Source organism: Parambassis ranga, chromosome 9, assembly GCF_900634625.1.
Source record: "Parambassis ranga chromosome 9, fParRan2.1, whole genome shotgun sequence".
Lineage (NCBI taxonomy): Eukaryota > Metazoa > Chordata > Actinopteri > Ambassidae > Parambassis > Parambassis ranga.
In genome coordinates, this window is record NC_041030.1 from 5,977,869 (window position 1) to 5,994,558 (window position 16,690).

The 16,690-nt window shown below is 40.4% G+C and overlaps 1 protein-coding gene across 1 annotated transcript in view; it reads right to left on the reverse strand.

The window, feature by feature from the left end:
• Positions 1 to 16,690, reverse strand: part of nr6a1a (nuclear receptor subfamily 6, group A, member 1a) — a 63,649-nt gene that overhangs the window by 4,813 nt on the left and 42,146 nt on the right. The window contains exon 4 of the mRNA XM_028415331.1: positions 529 to 759. Within this exon, the coding sequence (XP_028271132.1) occupies positions 529 to 759 (231 nt within the window). The remainder of the gene's footprint in view (positions 1 to 528; positions 760 to 16,690) is intronic.

The following is a 16,690-nucleotide window of genomic DNA, read 5'->3' on the forward strand; positions in this document are numbered from 1 at the left end:
TGCTTACTTAACATTAACCGGTGTGTGTGTGTGCCACTAAGCATTCCAGAAGGAAAGGAAGTGAAAAGATTTATTGGTAGAACTGATGCATCTCAGCTTTCTTTAGGACAGCTCTGAAACAAAGGCAGCTGTTTCTTAACCCTTGAGCAATCTTACTCAACTGTTGGGAGGAAGCAATTCTAGCACCCATTGAAATAAGATAGTCCAAAAACATCTGTCAAGATTGTGGTTCAGGTGGTTTTCTTCCAGATAGCTAGCAGCAGATAAATCACAAAAACTTCCTTGAATACACATGGCAACCTAGAGACATGTTATTTAATGTGTTGGTAAACACTGGTTGTTGCAATGGAATACAAACCCTGGCAGATAAACATTGTCAAAAAAATTGAGATGGCAACAGACCAAAGCAGGCATACATTAAATAAAATAAGTGGAGGCTATTTTAATTTCTTAGACACCAAAAACAATATTAACAAATGTTTTGTTCCTAAAGGGAAATGCAACTTGTGTTTTGTGGACAGACTTTACCTTTGCGGTTCATCCCCATCTGCAGACACTTGAGCAAGCGGCAGTACTGGCAGCGGTTGCGCTGCTTGCGTGACATCTCACAGTTCTTGTCGCGACTGCAGCGGTACACACGCTTGTTGCATATGCTGCGCTTGAAAAAGCCCTTGCAGCCCTCACAGGAGATGATGCCATAGTGCAGGCCTGTTGCACGATCTCCACAGATAAGGCAGGTACGCTGGTCAGCTGGATCATCTGCAGAAGGGGGGAGAAAGTGGAACGGAAAAAGGATTTAGAAGCATTTCCACCCACTTCTTTTTGTTAATTCATCCTTACTGTGGAAAAAATAGTGGGTGCAAAAACCTTGCTGAAGGCACAAGTTTTTAATTGAGATCATGGGGGCGGATGAGGCTTAAGTGCTAGCCAGGCACTGGCTAATCCAAAGGATTCTTAAGCTCCAACTTTCATTTTGTGAAAGTGGAGGTGTAACAGGCAGGGACACAGAGAGCGGTGATGTCTTGGGGTATGTTTTATTCAGAAGCTCTGATGAGCTGAAATGACATGACTGATTTGTTTACATTCTCTCCTTTCTCCCCTCTTAACAACAACAGTATCACATGAAGAAACCTGACACTGAGTCTAAAAATGTTAGGCTACAAAACACATGAAGATGAGACACACACTTCCATTCAGCACCTGTAGTATTCTTTAAAAAAAAAGATCCAGCTGCCCTCTCTTTATGCACAGACACCATTAACCTGCATCATGTTTACTAAAAGAGCATGCACATTCTGACTATCACTCCACACTCTGGACAGCTGTTAGGACAGGAATAAGCGAGGGTGGTAATTTGGAACACATGTGAGGTGATATGTATGGGCTGGGGAATAGTAGGCAGAGTGGTTTTGCAGCAAGGAAGTGGCTTGAATAGAATGTACATCAAAATTTAGTGGTTGAAGTGATAGTGATGAGTGTATGTATGCGGCTGACCATGAAAGACAGGCACATTAAGACGTGCAGGGATGTACAGCAGAACATGCAGCGTGTGACAGTGGTGGGAGAGGATCAAAGAAAACCGAATCCCACCGAGGACAGTCCTTGTGAAGCTGCTTTGCTAATCGTGAAGGTGCTCTGAAACTGAAACTGTAAAGACAGCAATCTGTGAAAGCTGTTGAAAATCTGCTTAATCCTCAATCTACCTCCAGGCCACATAATCAAAGTTACTGAGGAGCTGAGAATTAAGTTATATTCTCTGCTGAGCTTCATCCCTGACACACATATACACAAGAGATGGATTCTTGCACTGCCACTCTTCATGCTACCAGCAGCAGATGGATTGGACTTCCATGCTTACAGACACTAGCATTATTCCTGCAGCAGGAATGTGTCCTGCTGCTGATCCGTACTACTGTCAATTTGCCAGCCCTGACACGCAGAGGAGTCCAGAACTACATCTGGATGCAGTGATGCTGTGTAAACTGATAGGTGAGGAGAGATATCTGCAGGATTATGATGATGACATAATTCTACTATAGCAGCCAGTATTTTAATATCTGACTTTTATTTTAGGCAATTATCAGTTTAGTTTTTTTAACCTTCACAACTTGTACGTTGGTTTTTATTTATTTGTATGCATTTGTTTTGCATGTGATTTAGTGTTTAAATGTAAAGTTTTTAGTTGTCTAAAAAGGATTTCAGTGGTAAGGCATCTTCTTTATTTTCAGGTGCTACCTTTCTTGCATCATACAGTTGACTCCTCATCTCAGTCAGACCAACAGCCCCTCTTTAGCTTCAACACTTCCCCTTCTTTGATGAGCTAGCTAACTCTTACTATAGCTTTTCAATTGTCATTTTTGTTGCATACTAACTAGAATCATGAAACCTTCTTTATGCTATTCCAGCTCCTGCATCTTCAACTCTTGAGTGCACTCAAAGCTCCGCTTTGTGTCATCATGTTTTGGCAGAAGATGGAGGCCTTGGTTGGCGATGCATACATCGGGACAAGTGTCTGTGTTTTTTCTTTTTTTATTTAACTATGGAATACATGAGAATAGGAAAGATAAATGTATGTGGTTGGCAGCCTGCATGCTTTCATGTGGAGAGTGATGGAAAAAGACATAACAGGTCCGAGGCTGTTAATGGTGCCTGCTGAGCCTGGAGATTAACATGGATGTCTGATTAATGTAAGACTCTTGTGTAATGCAACAAACTGCACGGCACACAGACAGGGGACCTTTACCCTCCTGTGGGATTCTGTGGTTAGAAAGCCAATAATGGAGGCAGACAAACAGCTTTCCTGAGAGTGCTGCTTTGTTTACACACGGTGCTGCATGTCCTTTTAAATGCTCCTAACTGACTGGCATTATTCAAGTGTTGGTCACACATTTGTGTTGAAAGTACATAAACATTGTCTAATTGGTCCATTTGTCTCCATATAATATTATTATGTTTTTACTGAATATTAATTTAATCTCCCAATCAAAGGTTTTGCCTTTTGTTGATTGCTCAACACTCAAACACAATGTGACTCTTGAACCTGCTGTGTGTACAAGAAGCAGCAAAGGAGCCTAACGCACACACCACCACGATGATGTTTACCTCAAGGGACATGGCTTGAGGAAACCTGATATTGGGAATGTTGTAAATGGTTGACCCAGTCATCCCCTCCCTGGTGTGAAGGCCCTATGTTTTGACAATAAACAGGCCATAGTAACATAATCTTTAATATTCAAATGAGCAGGATTAAGCTTTTGTGTGTGTGTATGATTTAAAGGGGCAGCTCATCAGAGGCATGTGACTGAGCTGAAAGCTAAGCCTCCCAGAGAGCGGGGGCTTTCATAGCAGGCTGCAGGGTTCATGTACTAAAGGTAATTAGAAGGAGGTGGGGTTTGGGTTGGGAAAGAAAGGGGGTGGGGGGCATAAAGCCTCTCCCAGATAATGAATGGTGAACAGAGGACTTCTAAAGCCCAGAGAGAGATTACCATTTAAATAGTGCAAGGTTTAATTTTGCTGTGGCAGCCACACTGTACAGAGACAATGGGGCGTCACGCGGTGAGCCCGTCCTGGGATTAGATTTTAACTGTTTTGGTGATTAACTCTATATGGTGCAGAGGTTAAGTCAACTCTAAGAAGAAACCCCCAGCAGTCAGAGAATCATCCTCTACTGCTACTTAAAAAGCCAGTGATTTCTTACACAGCTCGCAGAGACACTGTTCTCATTTAAAAAGATGAAAGTACAGCATGCATTAAAAATTTATCTGCCCATTAAGTTCTTGATTGAATTGCCCCTGGGGATAAATAAAGTATCTATCTATCTATCTATCTGATGAAACCCTTAGTCAATAAAAGGCTAGTAATGATGTAAGATATGTATGTGTGTGAAATGTACTGTATGTGTATGTTTATAAGCTGCTAACAAGTGACATGTTCACTCTCAGTCCTCTGCTGAGTAACTGTGAATAAACTTCAGGCTGGGGGACAGAGTATTTCCAGTGTGAGTTGAGGGGCAGTTCAACTCAGCTTCAGCTGCTGTCTGAATATAAAGAGCTTTTCAGCTTTATGAGAAAGCAGAGCCATGAAGCCAGTGGAACAAAGTTTTTGTCCTGCAGAATGGCACTTTCAGCTAGAAAAAAAACTATGCCTCTACTGTATACTGAGAACCTCAGCCTGGCATCATAAAACATGTGGCAGATCAAATAAATGATCCTCACCCTCTCAGCCAGCCATTTGTCAGCCCATGTGCTCATTCTGAGAACACATTAAAACCATATATTTCTCTGGCCACCCCATGTGAAATGCCTGACTTCCTTCAATGAGCTAAAAACACAATAGCTATTAGCTGCCTTCACTCAGACTTATTTGCCAAATCTATCACCCCGTCTTTCAAGTGCATGGCCACCATATAAACAGGCCGATTCACACCTTCACACACACTTGATCTCAGCGTGTCATGTCCTATTACTCCTCCTCCTCCTCCTCCCACCTGGAGATGACAGTTAAATATTCATGACATTTACATCAGAGTTTCACTTTGTAAAAGGCTCTGGCTGCAGTGTGTTTGACCCGACTCTGTGGAAGTCTAGTGGCATGTCTCACACGTGACGATGTTCTTCCCACGCTGCTTGAAACTGAACTCCAGAAAAACAAATTGTCACAAAAAAAATGACTTTTACATTATAAGCATGTGACAGATACAAAATTCTGTCCATCTAGAGGGACATTTGTAAATCTTATCAATAAAAATGTTTTTTTCCTTTAAGAGCTCATTAAAATACAGCCTTAGACAAGCTAAGCTCAGTTATCAAATCAGAGCCTGTGCTAGCAATTAATTCCATTATTAGTACAATAAAAGTTGTGTTTTACAGCAGAAACTGGAGCATTTTAAAAAGGAAATTCTAAATAAATTATGATGACCACAAATTGGGTCTTGAAGTTTAAATGTTTACTCTTCTCACTTCTGAGATGTGGAACAAATACTACAAAGTGCTTGGTTTGTTGACTGGGAGGAGGTGTACATAAAAAAATGTTTTAAAGCAATGTAGAAACAGCAAACTGTAAATGGGAGGTATGCGTTTACATACCAACGGCATTAACAGGCATGAGGTTTATCCCACAGTTCTAATGGAAAATGATATATAGTTGCACTGTGGGAAATGTAGGACTGAGTGTGACTTCAGGGTATTTATAAATGTGAATTAAAAGGTATACATTTAAATGTATACTGTTGTTCGACTTAGAGATTAAAGCAAGACATTCTAACTTCCACTGGTTTAATAATAACATAATAATAATAAATAAGTCAGAAGGTCCTAACAGGAGGTGCGATGATAAAGAGTCATCCTGAACTACTATTATATAACTTCTCTCTCTAACATGGGATCAGGAACCCCCCCAATGCTGTTTCACCCCTACACATACACGGTCATCCCAACCCCCCAAGGCTCATTAAAGGCTGCATTGTTTCCCAGGGGTCAGCCTGGGTTTCATTCCAAACTAACGCAAACCAGGAGATGCAAGTCAGGCATTTTAGGCCCTGGTCAGCCGCTAAAGCTAACAGCATTCTACAGCTTGCTCACTCTTCTTCACTGTAAGTCAACCATCCGAGTAAGACATCCATGAGGAATTCTCACTTAGTAGAAGAACAGTGTGGTGTGCCCAGGTTTCTCCATCTCTGTTAGGTGCATCATGCTGAGAGCTGAGATGTATCGTGGCTAAATCTCCCCATTGTCCACACCACACGCACACAAAGGCTGGTGTATAGTGTAAAGCAGCCTTTAGAGTGGCTGACAGAGCAAGGACTGCCACTGAAGAGGTTTTCTCTTTAGGTTTTTGTCCCGGGCTTTCCATCACAATCACGCCCAGCTGAGACAGGGAGCGGGGGTTGCAGGAATCTGCTGTACTTTTCCGCTGCTAGCAGCTGCCCATCCTCCTTTCTTTTTCTACTCCTCCTCTCAAACATATCTTTCCTACCTGGGGGAGCATCCACACAAACACATACACCCGACACTGGTATGTACATGGACACACACATTAACACACTGACAGAGGTTAAAGGCATCTGAAGACCCTGTAGGATCGTGACCTCACATTCCTTGCAGGCCACACTGATGCTAATCTTTAAAGTTACATGCAGTTACAGATTAAGCTGGTCCACAAGAATGTGCCAACCTGTTGACATTACTATGCTGAAAATATGCATCCAGGCTTAGAGGCTAGGTCATTTACATTGAGTAATACTTCACCACAGAGTCTACATATTAATGCTATGCAAATGTGATGCTACTTTGTTAAATGATGTAAAGGAAGGGCCGCGACAGTAGGAGTCTGCCTTACTGTCTCAGCTTTTCTTTGCATCTGAAAGGATCATTCAAATGTTTTTTTAAGTCATTGTAAATTCTAAATAAGGTGTGTGGATACTTTCTAATATATTCTTAAACTCACAGAACATGCTAATCATGGGTATTGCTGCCGATTAAAAAAGAAATTAAAACATGTCTAAAATTGATCAATTTGGTGACAAATGTGACTAAAATGAACTTAACACTAAAACAAGTATTTCAACTTTCTACTAGAGATTAACCCTAAAGAGGTGGTTTCTACAGCAATAGTTAAATTAATTTCATTAAACTGATTTTAGTAACAAAGACAAACTATCAACTGTATATTCATCTGGCACTGTAAAATGTGAGTACTTGTGTTTATCACTCTTTAAGCTTCCCCCCTTTTTTCCTCTATTTCCTCAGACTATGAAATCTTTTTTCACGTCCCAAGTCAACCAGCGGCATTGACCATGCGGCGACTTCTACAAGTTATACTTTGTGATACACAAATGTATAGGAACATTGTTAGTGAATGCTCTGTATTAAAAGGCCCCCGGGATAAGTTCCCACTGATATGTATCCTCATTGAGCAACCAGAACGTTTCTTCACACTCGGCTGAATACAAACATACGCACGGCAACAAAACTGCATTTACAACTGATAAATTTAAACTTGTATGAGTGTGTTGCTTCGGGGGGGAGGGGTGCAGGGGGCAGTTGAAATAACACACCCTTGGAAGACAAAGGTCTGCAACATGACAGACCTGATGGCTTGGTTTGACGTGGCCACAGAGAGGGATATGTTTCAGTGAAATTAAGGGAAACACAGCAAGAGGGGGCTGGAATGAGCCAGCCTCTGTCACAGGCTATTTATAGGCAAAGCATTACAGAGTCTCAGGAGTCCCTCACCTCCCCCCACTGTTACTATTGATCTTCACACTGCCTCTGTCCCTTGTATCCATATAGCCACATAAACAACCTTCTTTTTCACTCTCGCTTATGCATAGCCTTACTGCCATACATCACACAGAACAAGAAAACAGACTGTTAAAGTAAAAATCCAAAGTTAACCCTTACTGAGCCTGAACACAAATCAACTGTTGTTTGCTAGGTGGGCTGGGGGGGGATTATGAGGGGGGAGGGGATGAATACAGTAAGATGGTCTCTCCACATGCTACACCAAAGTCCTTCCAAGAAAAAAAAATGAAGGATGCTAAGGCGATGTACCCTGAATGCATCAATGTAAACACCAACAAACAATATACACCGCCAGATAAAACACTGAGACTTTGCCTCGCCATGTAGGGTATATCTTAAGAGTGAGAAAGGATCACATTCCAAATTCCTGCAATACAAGGGGAGGGGGGGGGGCATGGTTTGGTGGGTTGATTTGTAGTGTGAAAAGTGCCAAAAGGAAGATATTTTTTTTTAATTTATTTTAGATTTAGAGCAATTCAGGGATAGCATCATTAACAAAGTTCAAGGAGTGATCAACGCAAATGCAAAATTAGATTAGACAAAAAAAATAGTGAAATTTGGGTTAGCACTGACTGGATGTGGAGTGGATCTCCCATTACATCAACACTGCTGACTGAACAAACCCACAGCCACATAGTAAAAATCAATACATATGGAGGCACGCCTCTGTGCCATTCAGTACTGTGCCAAGATACATCAAAACACGCATGTAAATAAAGCACTTATAGGCATTAATCACAATGAAAAAGATGGAATTTCTCCCTTCTTTTTACCCTGGCCTGAAAATCATTAACCATGCACAGCATAAAAGGCTAATCCTATCAAGTGGAGCTCAGAGCAGTCATTTACTAAAACATTTGCACAGATTGTTGTTCTTTATTCTATTCATTAAAATCAATTTTAAGGGCATGCAGGGCTTTTATTCTACTGCAAACCTTATTGGTTATGAAGGTTTGCTGAATGAATGAACAAGGTAAGTGTTATGTAAACAAAAAATAAATAAAACAAATAAAAAATGCAAATACGCCTCCTAAACTAAAAAACATACCCAAATATGAAGCCACTAGAAAGCAGTAAACACACACAGATCTCCTCTACCATTCATTCTCATACATTAAGCCTTCCCAGCAAGCCTTCCTTACCTTCCCATGTATCCATTTCATGCTTCTCCCAGTCTGCCTGGACCCCATTCATGCATGGACACAGCTAAAGAAAAGGCACTGGGCCCGGTCGCCTCATGACTCTCTCCTTTGTTTTTCTTTCTCTGGCCTTTCTCTCTCTCTCTCGCGCTATCTCTCCCAGCAACCTCTTTCCTCGACAGCCTGCCCCTCTCTGACCACAGCCAGAGCTCAGCAACACTACTGGTCACTTTACTGCCTGGTCACATGACCAGCAGAGTTCAAGCCCCCGGGGTCACTGCTTGGCTTGAGGTCCAATGACAGCTAGGGGTTATCTGGGTGGAACTGATAGTCCTATTTTCGCTGGCGTTCAACAATAATACCTCCCACCCTCCCATCACCCAAATTAGCCTTCCCTTCAACCATGCCTTTGGCACTTCTGAAGAGGACCAAAGTGCATGCCCAAGCATAAACACAGGTTCAAGCTGACAAAACACACAGACATTAACTAATTGAAGCACTTAGTGGAACAGGAGGAGAAGAAGCTTTAAGCTAAAGTTTCACAGCTCACTTGGTTACAAATGGTGTAAAAGGCAAAGAGGTAGAGAAAGGTGAACACTCAGGTGGATCAGTCACTTTCTGTTCCAGCACATTCCTCCACAAAGGACTGCATTATAAGACAATGCTGGGAGCCCTCTACTCTTAACATCTTGTCTCACATTTGCTAATTCTTGCACTTTTATACTGTATTTTATGTAGTTTATTCTAGTAGCCAAACATACTTGCTGATGTATTTTGTGGAAATAATGCCATTGAAATTTCATCGTAGTTTTTTCTTTTTCCCTACTAAGTTAAATCTAAACTATCAAACACATTTGATACAAAAATCAATTATCTTGTTTCTGACATAAGCACATGAAGACACGACATAATAAAAAGCTAATGTTGGCCTATAACTAACATAGAACATAGTCACGTGACAGTCACCACCAAGTTTAGTGCTCTTGCCTCTTTTACGGCCTTGATGACTGGTGTATTTTGTTTTGTAGACTAAACGTTAACATTTTGTGTGTTCTTATTTCAGTCACCTAAGAAAACCTAAAGGGAAAACAGTTAGTGCTAAAAGGTTAACACATTTCTGCATTTATTACAAGCAGAAGGGCTAAAAAGGGCTGCATTCAGTTAAAAACCACGGATTCTCCTCATCCTCTGTAAACTGTATGGCTGATTCTCTCAATGCTGTTTTTGTATGTAGCACAGCCAAAAACAAAAGTAGCAAAACATACTGGCTTAGATGATGTACTCTTTGTCAGGTCAATTCCAGAGCTCCATAAAAATGAACTGATTTTAGATTTTGTTTCTCACAACTCTTGTGTGGGTGCTTTCAATCATTTCATTACAATATCAGCACTGATTTGGCATTACTGTGCTAAAACTCTGAGGACAATGTGACACAAACAAAGCCCAGTCCTTGCAAACAATTAGTACTAGAGACCTATTTGATTTGAATGCCCATCTCAAATTAAATGCATGTGCTTTTTTAAAAACCTCTGGTGCTATGTTAACCAAGCCTTAAATCCTCTAAGAGCTACAGAGAAGTCTTACCATCCAGTGGGTTCTCTTCCTTCATCCCCTCCAGTGATCTGGCTAGGGGAACATAATGAGAAGCATCCAGTGTTTCACCAGTGTGCCACACCCCAATCTCTACTGCCCAGCCTGACTCCTGTCTGTTCGCCCAGTGCAGCCTCTGCTCTACCTGATCTATCTTGCACCCCAGCGGACAAGTCTGATCGGCCAGCCCACCTTCTCCCACAGCTCCACCCAAAACCTAATACCACTTGTTCACTCTCACAGCAGCAGTGCTCATCCACACCCCACACCCCAGGGTCCCTGCCCCCTATGTGAATGCTAATGACCCTGGCTGCACTAAGTCACATACAAGAAGCTTTTCACATTCAAACGCAACACAGAGAGATAGCTCATGCGAATGTTTACAGGCAGCGGGGAAAGCGAGAAATGGCTATGGGCTCAGGAGGATTCCCAGAAACAGCCGGTGGAGCTGTCAGTCCGGCCGGTTCGGTAAGCAGGTAGAAATATGATGACACGTGTTGCCTGCAGGGTGATCAAAGGCAGCCTCATCGTCTCCCACTTTATACTAATACCATAAGAGTCTGCTACCATATGTCACTGTGTCAAAGGCAAGGCTTATAGGAAGGACCTGGCCAGGGTTTTGTAATTGGATATGTCTTTACATGCAGATTTGAGCATTAAAATACTTTACCGTGCACCGAGCGTTAGCAGTAAGGGAATATGGAAGAGGAATGTTCAAAGACATTCTACAAGCTGACGTTAATCTGCAATTCCTTTACTATCCCTTTATTTACCATTGAACCCCTGTTTAACAGAGACATTTTCAAAGGTTACTCACAGACAGGAAACAGCAGGGATTGTAGTGTGGCTGCATTTATGTTTATATCTTTAATAAACAAGCTTCCATAAAAACAGAGTCAGGGCTTGTTGGCATACTTTCAGGCAACCTCCCTTGTCGATACTAATAGGAAATCAAACTTGAAAGCTGCAGGGGGGAGAGAGAGAGAGAGAGAGAGAGAGAGAGAGAGAGAGACGGGTGGGGGTGCCCTATGTCACCCTTGACCTTAGCACCTTTCCTCCAATGCGGTGAAGATGAACGGCATAATCAGCCATGTTGCCTTTAACCTTGTAGTCAATGAGAGCCAGGACAACACCAAGGCTCCGCAGCCTATCAGCTGTCAGAGTGTGGAGAGGCGCTACCTGGGCCTAAGGCAAGGGAGGAGGGTGCCTGTGACATGCAGGATATCTTACCATACACCCAACAATTACAATGCTACAGCGCTAACGCAACTTCTGCTTTACTACACTTTTAGGCATATTAAAATACAAGCTATATCAGCTACATATAGTTTACTACAGATTCTTTGGAAAAAATCAAATTACAAATTCTGCATTAAATCACTGATCAAACATGTACTGTTAAGGAAAGACAGTTAGTTATGAAGAAGATCATCTAAAGATCTCACGCTATTATCCGTTAGCATTCAAAACATTACTTTAAGAAACTAGAGAAAGTAGAGCCAAAGCATGAACAAATATGATGGATGACAGCATGTTATGTATGTTATACATTTTCTGAGAAGTTTTCCTTTAAACAATAATTAATTAATCACACCTTCAAGATAATATCTACTAAGAGAAAACTAACTGCCAAGTTATACATTCAGTCCTGAGGGATAGAGGCCTCTCTCTGTTTGGGGCGCTTGGCTCTGGCACCAAGTCCAAAACCCGCGCTCACAGTCACTGACACATCATGCCTGACGAGCAGCAGACACCCTGTCCCTCAAATCACAGAACACAGCTTTACTTCTGTGACCTTGAATTTAAAGCTTGATTTATAGTTCGGGTTGAATGTAAAATATTTTTCAAAGTTGGCAGGTAGATGTGATGATTTGATTCGCTGTCTGTTATGAAGTCTAAATCCAATATGATGACTCAACATAATATATCATCTTTCCATATTGAGCTCAGAGCAGGTTGTATCGGATCTAAACAAAAATTAATTTAAATTCAGTATACCATTCTCTATGTTTAAGTCACAAAGACTGAGAGGTATAATGTGCAACAACAACTGAAGGAGTGGTCATCAAGAGTTTAACTTGCTCTGCAGCCATTCTACTAGGACTACTCTACAAACTTAACTTATTGTTATCTCTGCTGAGACTTAAAGTGTATTCAAAATGAAAATGTGATCGGAGCATTTCTGACTCCCCTGCTCTTACATAAATGCTGCAAAGGCTTTTTTTTAAATCAGGTCAGAGTAGTTAGCTGAAATGCTAATTTGATTCAATGTCAGCTTGAATGAGCTGTTTTGTGACTTGTTTTCTGCATTTCCCTGAACATTAGAGTAACAAAGGGCATTTCTTTTGTTTGAGCTCCCCTCCCCCCTCTGCACACTGTCACAAACCTCTCTGCTCTTCAGACAAAGAGCTTCAAGAAAAACAGGAATAGGCCACACTGCTCCTGCTCTCCTCCAACAAACATGCATACATTCCTTCTTCCCAAAGCCGAACTGTGTGTCTGTGTTAAAGGATCATACATTTGATGTATACACCAGAGCCAGAGAGAGGGATAATCCTCACTTTGAGCCTCATTTTTTTTGGACACACAGCTCCTTTCTTTTCCTTCCAGAGCTTCAGGGTGTCAATGTGAAGACTGAAACCTGAAATGAGCTGCCTCACCATGCCTGAAGGCCAGCGAGTCCACTTCATGACAGAAAAGAAAACCAAATGAGAGCAAACAAATCACTGTAAAATCACCTCTTTTTAGATAAATCTATATTTCTGTAGTGATAAGATTCCATCAAAATGTGAGCTTTTCTAAAGATGTATTTACTTTGAATGCTATTTATTTTGTACCCACACATCAGAACAGACCGAGCAGGAAGTGCTTTGCACCATACTTAAAGTCTTCAGTAGAAACACTAATAATGTAACATTTAATGTATTATTACCCTAACAAAACTAAAGTTAGGTGAAACTGCCATTTATTTTTTACAGATCATTATTGAATAAATGTAAAAATTGATTTAATCAATAATAAAAAAATCAAATACTGTCCCAGAGAAAATACTACATCAGTGGAGGAAAACAATTAAGGATGTCTAATTGTTTTATATTTTAAATTGTAATATTTTACAAAAATAGATGAGAAGTACATTTGATCATCTGCAACATATGTGCTATTAATCAATTATCATTTGACTAATTGAGTGATTGCCAACACAAGGGGTTGGGACCCTACAAGTGGCCCCAAGGTAAATGATTGAAAACACAGCAAAAAGAAATTTCTAAAATAAAATATTTTTGTGAACCGTTTCTGCACATGATGCTGACTGTTGTGCTCTGCGGTGGCTTTGTTTGCATGAGGCTGTACAGGAGCTGACCTCAGCGTGTCCGGGTCGTGTCCACTCCTGCAGATTAGGTTTACAATGATCCGTGTTACATTCCCCGGATGCATTTGCTTTTTGGAGGCCTGATCTGAGCAGCAGATCAATGCAGCTGTTCTCTTTCTGAACTTCCAAAGGGCATATAAAACTGAGCTGACCGGGCCACCATCTTGGGAGTTAATGACCACTAAAACAGCCACTCACAGGAGCCGTTCATTATGCTTTTAATTGTTGTGACAAGGAGGAATCATCAATATGTTTTACTTCTCTGCTTGCCTATAACTCAGTGTGATGAACACGATGTTTGATGTTATTGCATTTTAGTTAAGAGCATTTTTAGCTTCAGCTACTATGGCCACTAGAGTGGGCTGTCACTCATGTGACGTGAGGGTTTTGATGCATCTGTGTGTCACAACAAAGATAATCATGGATCACAGCAAGATGCTTCTTCAAACAATCTCTGGGCTTTTTTTTCTTGGTGAGAGCCTCCAGATTACACAAGATTACTTTAAGTTAGTTGGCAAGAGGTTTGCGATGTCTTCAAATTTAGATAGATAGGCAGATGTTAAAGGAAACCTCACATCCTCTTAAACCTTTACATCACCGCTGTGATGAAGCCCATACTGCTCATTTTACAGGAAGAAGAGTTATAACTTAATTTTTTTCCTCTAATATTACTCACTTCCTCCTTCAGTCTGCCTCATCTAGGACATTTATAGACCTCCTGAAAAATAACAAATATTGTCTCTCCTTTACATTACTCCCTGTTAGTATAAAAATATCTCTAGAAAACGTGCATGGATTGTGAGGGACGAAACACCGATGATGATATTTAATCATTTCATGCAGGGTGTCACTTTAGCCGACAACAGGAAGGGAAAAATGCTAAATGGAAAATGGAAAAAATATCCTTTGGACAATATTGTTTCAAAATCCACTTCAAGCCTTGCCTAAAGAGATCCTGACTAACAAACAGGAAGTATATCTGTGCCAGGCTGTTTTTATACATTGTAGCTGAGGGTTGTTTGCATGTGTAATCACTGTGTGTCAGCCATGTTGGACAGTAGATGTTAATGTATCTGACAAGAAAGGACATCTGCACTGGTAGCTAGGAGAGAGAGAAGTGCTGATGTCCATTACAGGGCAATGTGTATGGCTTATACTGACCAGAGATGATCCATCCTTGGTCTTGATGCATTCATATCATTTATTATATGGAAATGTAAACAGGAATTATAATGTGCCCACAATGTGTATACGCAATGTATTATCCTCAAAATAAAGGATTATAGAAATTCAGCCAATGTGGAGGCTACGATGGGGGGGGGGGGTATCATGTCATTGGGTGTGGTCCCCTATGCAAGGCAATAATGCACTGATTAAATGTTAATTGTTGGATCTCTCTTAACACTGTAAGGTCTTAGAGGTTGGATGACTCCTAAATCCTCAACCACTAAACATTTCAGTTTGTCTAAAATAATGCAGAAATTACACAATAACCAGTTTTCTGGAAGTGACCAAATCAGATTCCGAGAACAGTGGCCTGTGTTCAGCGTGAAGCTGGAGTCAAAGGTCAAACCATGCTTTCGTCACAAGATTGTGGAGAAGAGGCTGGACTTCCCCCTGTCTTACTGTTTTTCACCTATTCCTCAATACTGACCTTTCAGAATGAAAAGAAAGTGCAAAAAAACTGAACCACTAAGGCAAGGACATCATTCTAAAAACACATCTAACAGAGAACTCATGACACAGATATATAATATTGTGTTGTTTAACAGTAGGGGTGGGTTAACAAGTTTGCTGCATGTTTGTTCCTCTCTCTCTCTTTCTTTTGTCTCTCTGTCCTGTCTTCCTCTTCTACTCCTCTACCCAGCCGGCTATCAGCAGGAAGGTTCTCATGAGTTTTTCCTGCCACTGTTGCTCTTAAGGAGGTTCAGGCTCTGGGTTTCTGTAAAGTGCCTTGAGACAATTCTGATTGTAAAAAGCGTTATAAAAAATTGGCATGACAAGATAACAAGCACAGAGGCAAAAATAAGCACTACTCCAAATTTCTATTAGGTAATAATTAGTTTATGGTAATCAGTCCTCTGTAAAAATGGACACGAATATGCATTACAGAATAAATTCTTACTAATACTGAAAGTATATTTTAAGACTCACATCAGGTAATGAGACGTGTGCTTGAAGGCGCTTATTAATCCAGTACAGGTTTGCACACATGGAATCTGGGAATTCAGAGGTTTTCCCCTTAAAATTAAGACTGGTAAAGATAACAGGTAGTTATAGAGCATCTTAGCCATAAAGAGCTCCTAAGGTTAAAAAAAGCACAAGTAGGTAGGAGGACTTTTAAGAGGCTTAGAGTTTGTTAAACAGTGAGGAAAACAGCAGAACATTAAACAAGCAGAAGAAACATTCTGCAGCGACTTCATAACATGCTACATACTGTATCTGATTCTACAATCATGTCTGTTGTTGTATTTTATATTTAAATAGTTTTTTTATTGTTTAAAATCATTTACTTAGTGATTAGTATTTTATTAAATAAGTGGTTTATTTATTGGGCGGAATGGTTTAAGAAGTTTTGAATGAATTCTGACGCAAATAAACTATGTTTGAATCGTAGCCCTGTCCTGGCTATCACCCACATGATTAATGGATGTTCCCAAATAGCCGAAAAATAACTGCATGTCCTGGTTATTTTTAAATTTGTACCACAATCAGTTTATTTTAAGGTCACTTTTTATTTAATTTCAAAATATTCACACATTGTTTGAGGGTAATTTACTATATTATACCTCATCACACTGACACTGTAATGAATTAAATTTTAACACTATGATATAATTACTATGATATATTTGTTTAAAGACACAAGACCTCTCTGAAAGTTGCTCTGAGAATGCTTAAGCTATGCTTATTAATTAAATATTATTAATGAATAATACTTGTAAGCTTCTGACTCACAATGCTTATTTTGTCCTGTTGACTGGCAAAGTTGAGGTGGTTTGGGAAATGACAACACAGGATTGTGAATAAAAAAGTTAAAGAATGCAAAATTACAGATAATCATGGAGGTAGAAAGGGGAAAAATTACAATATCTGACTGTATTCCAGTAAAAAAAGATAAAAAGAAATGTAATTCTATTCACTAAAAGGTATATTGAAAGCCATCATGTAGTCCTTGGCCATCATTCCAGCCTGTCCTGAATGCAGCACCACATTATCACCACACTTCTCCACCAGAGGGCGCTATCACACAAAAGCACAGCATCTGTGAGCTCCCCTCCAGAAGA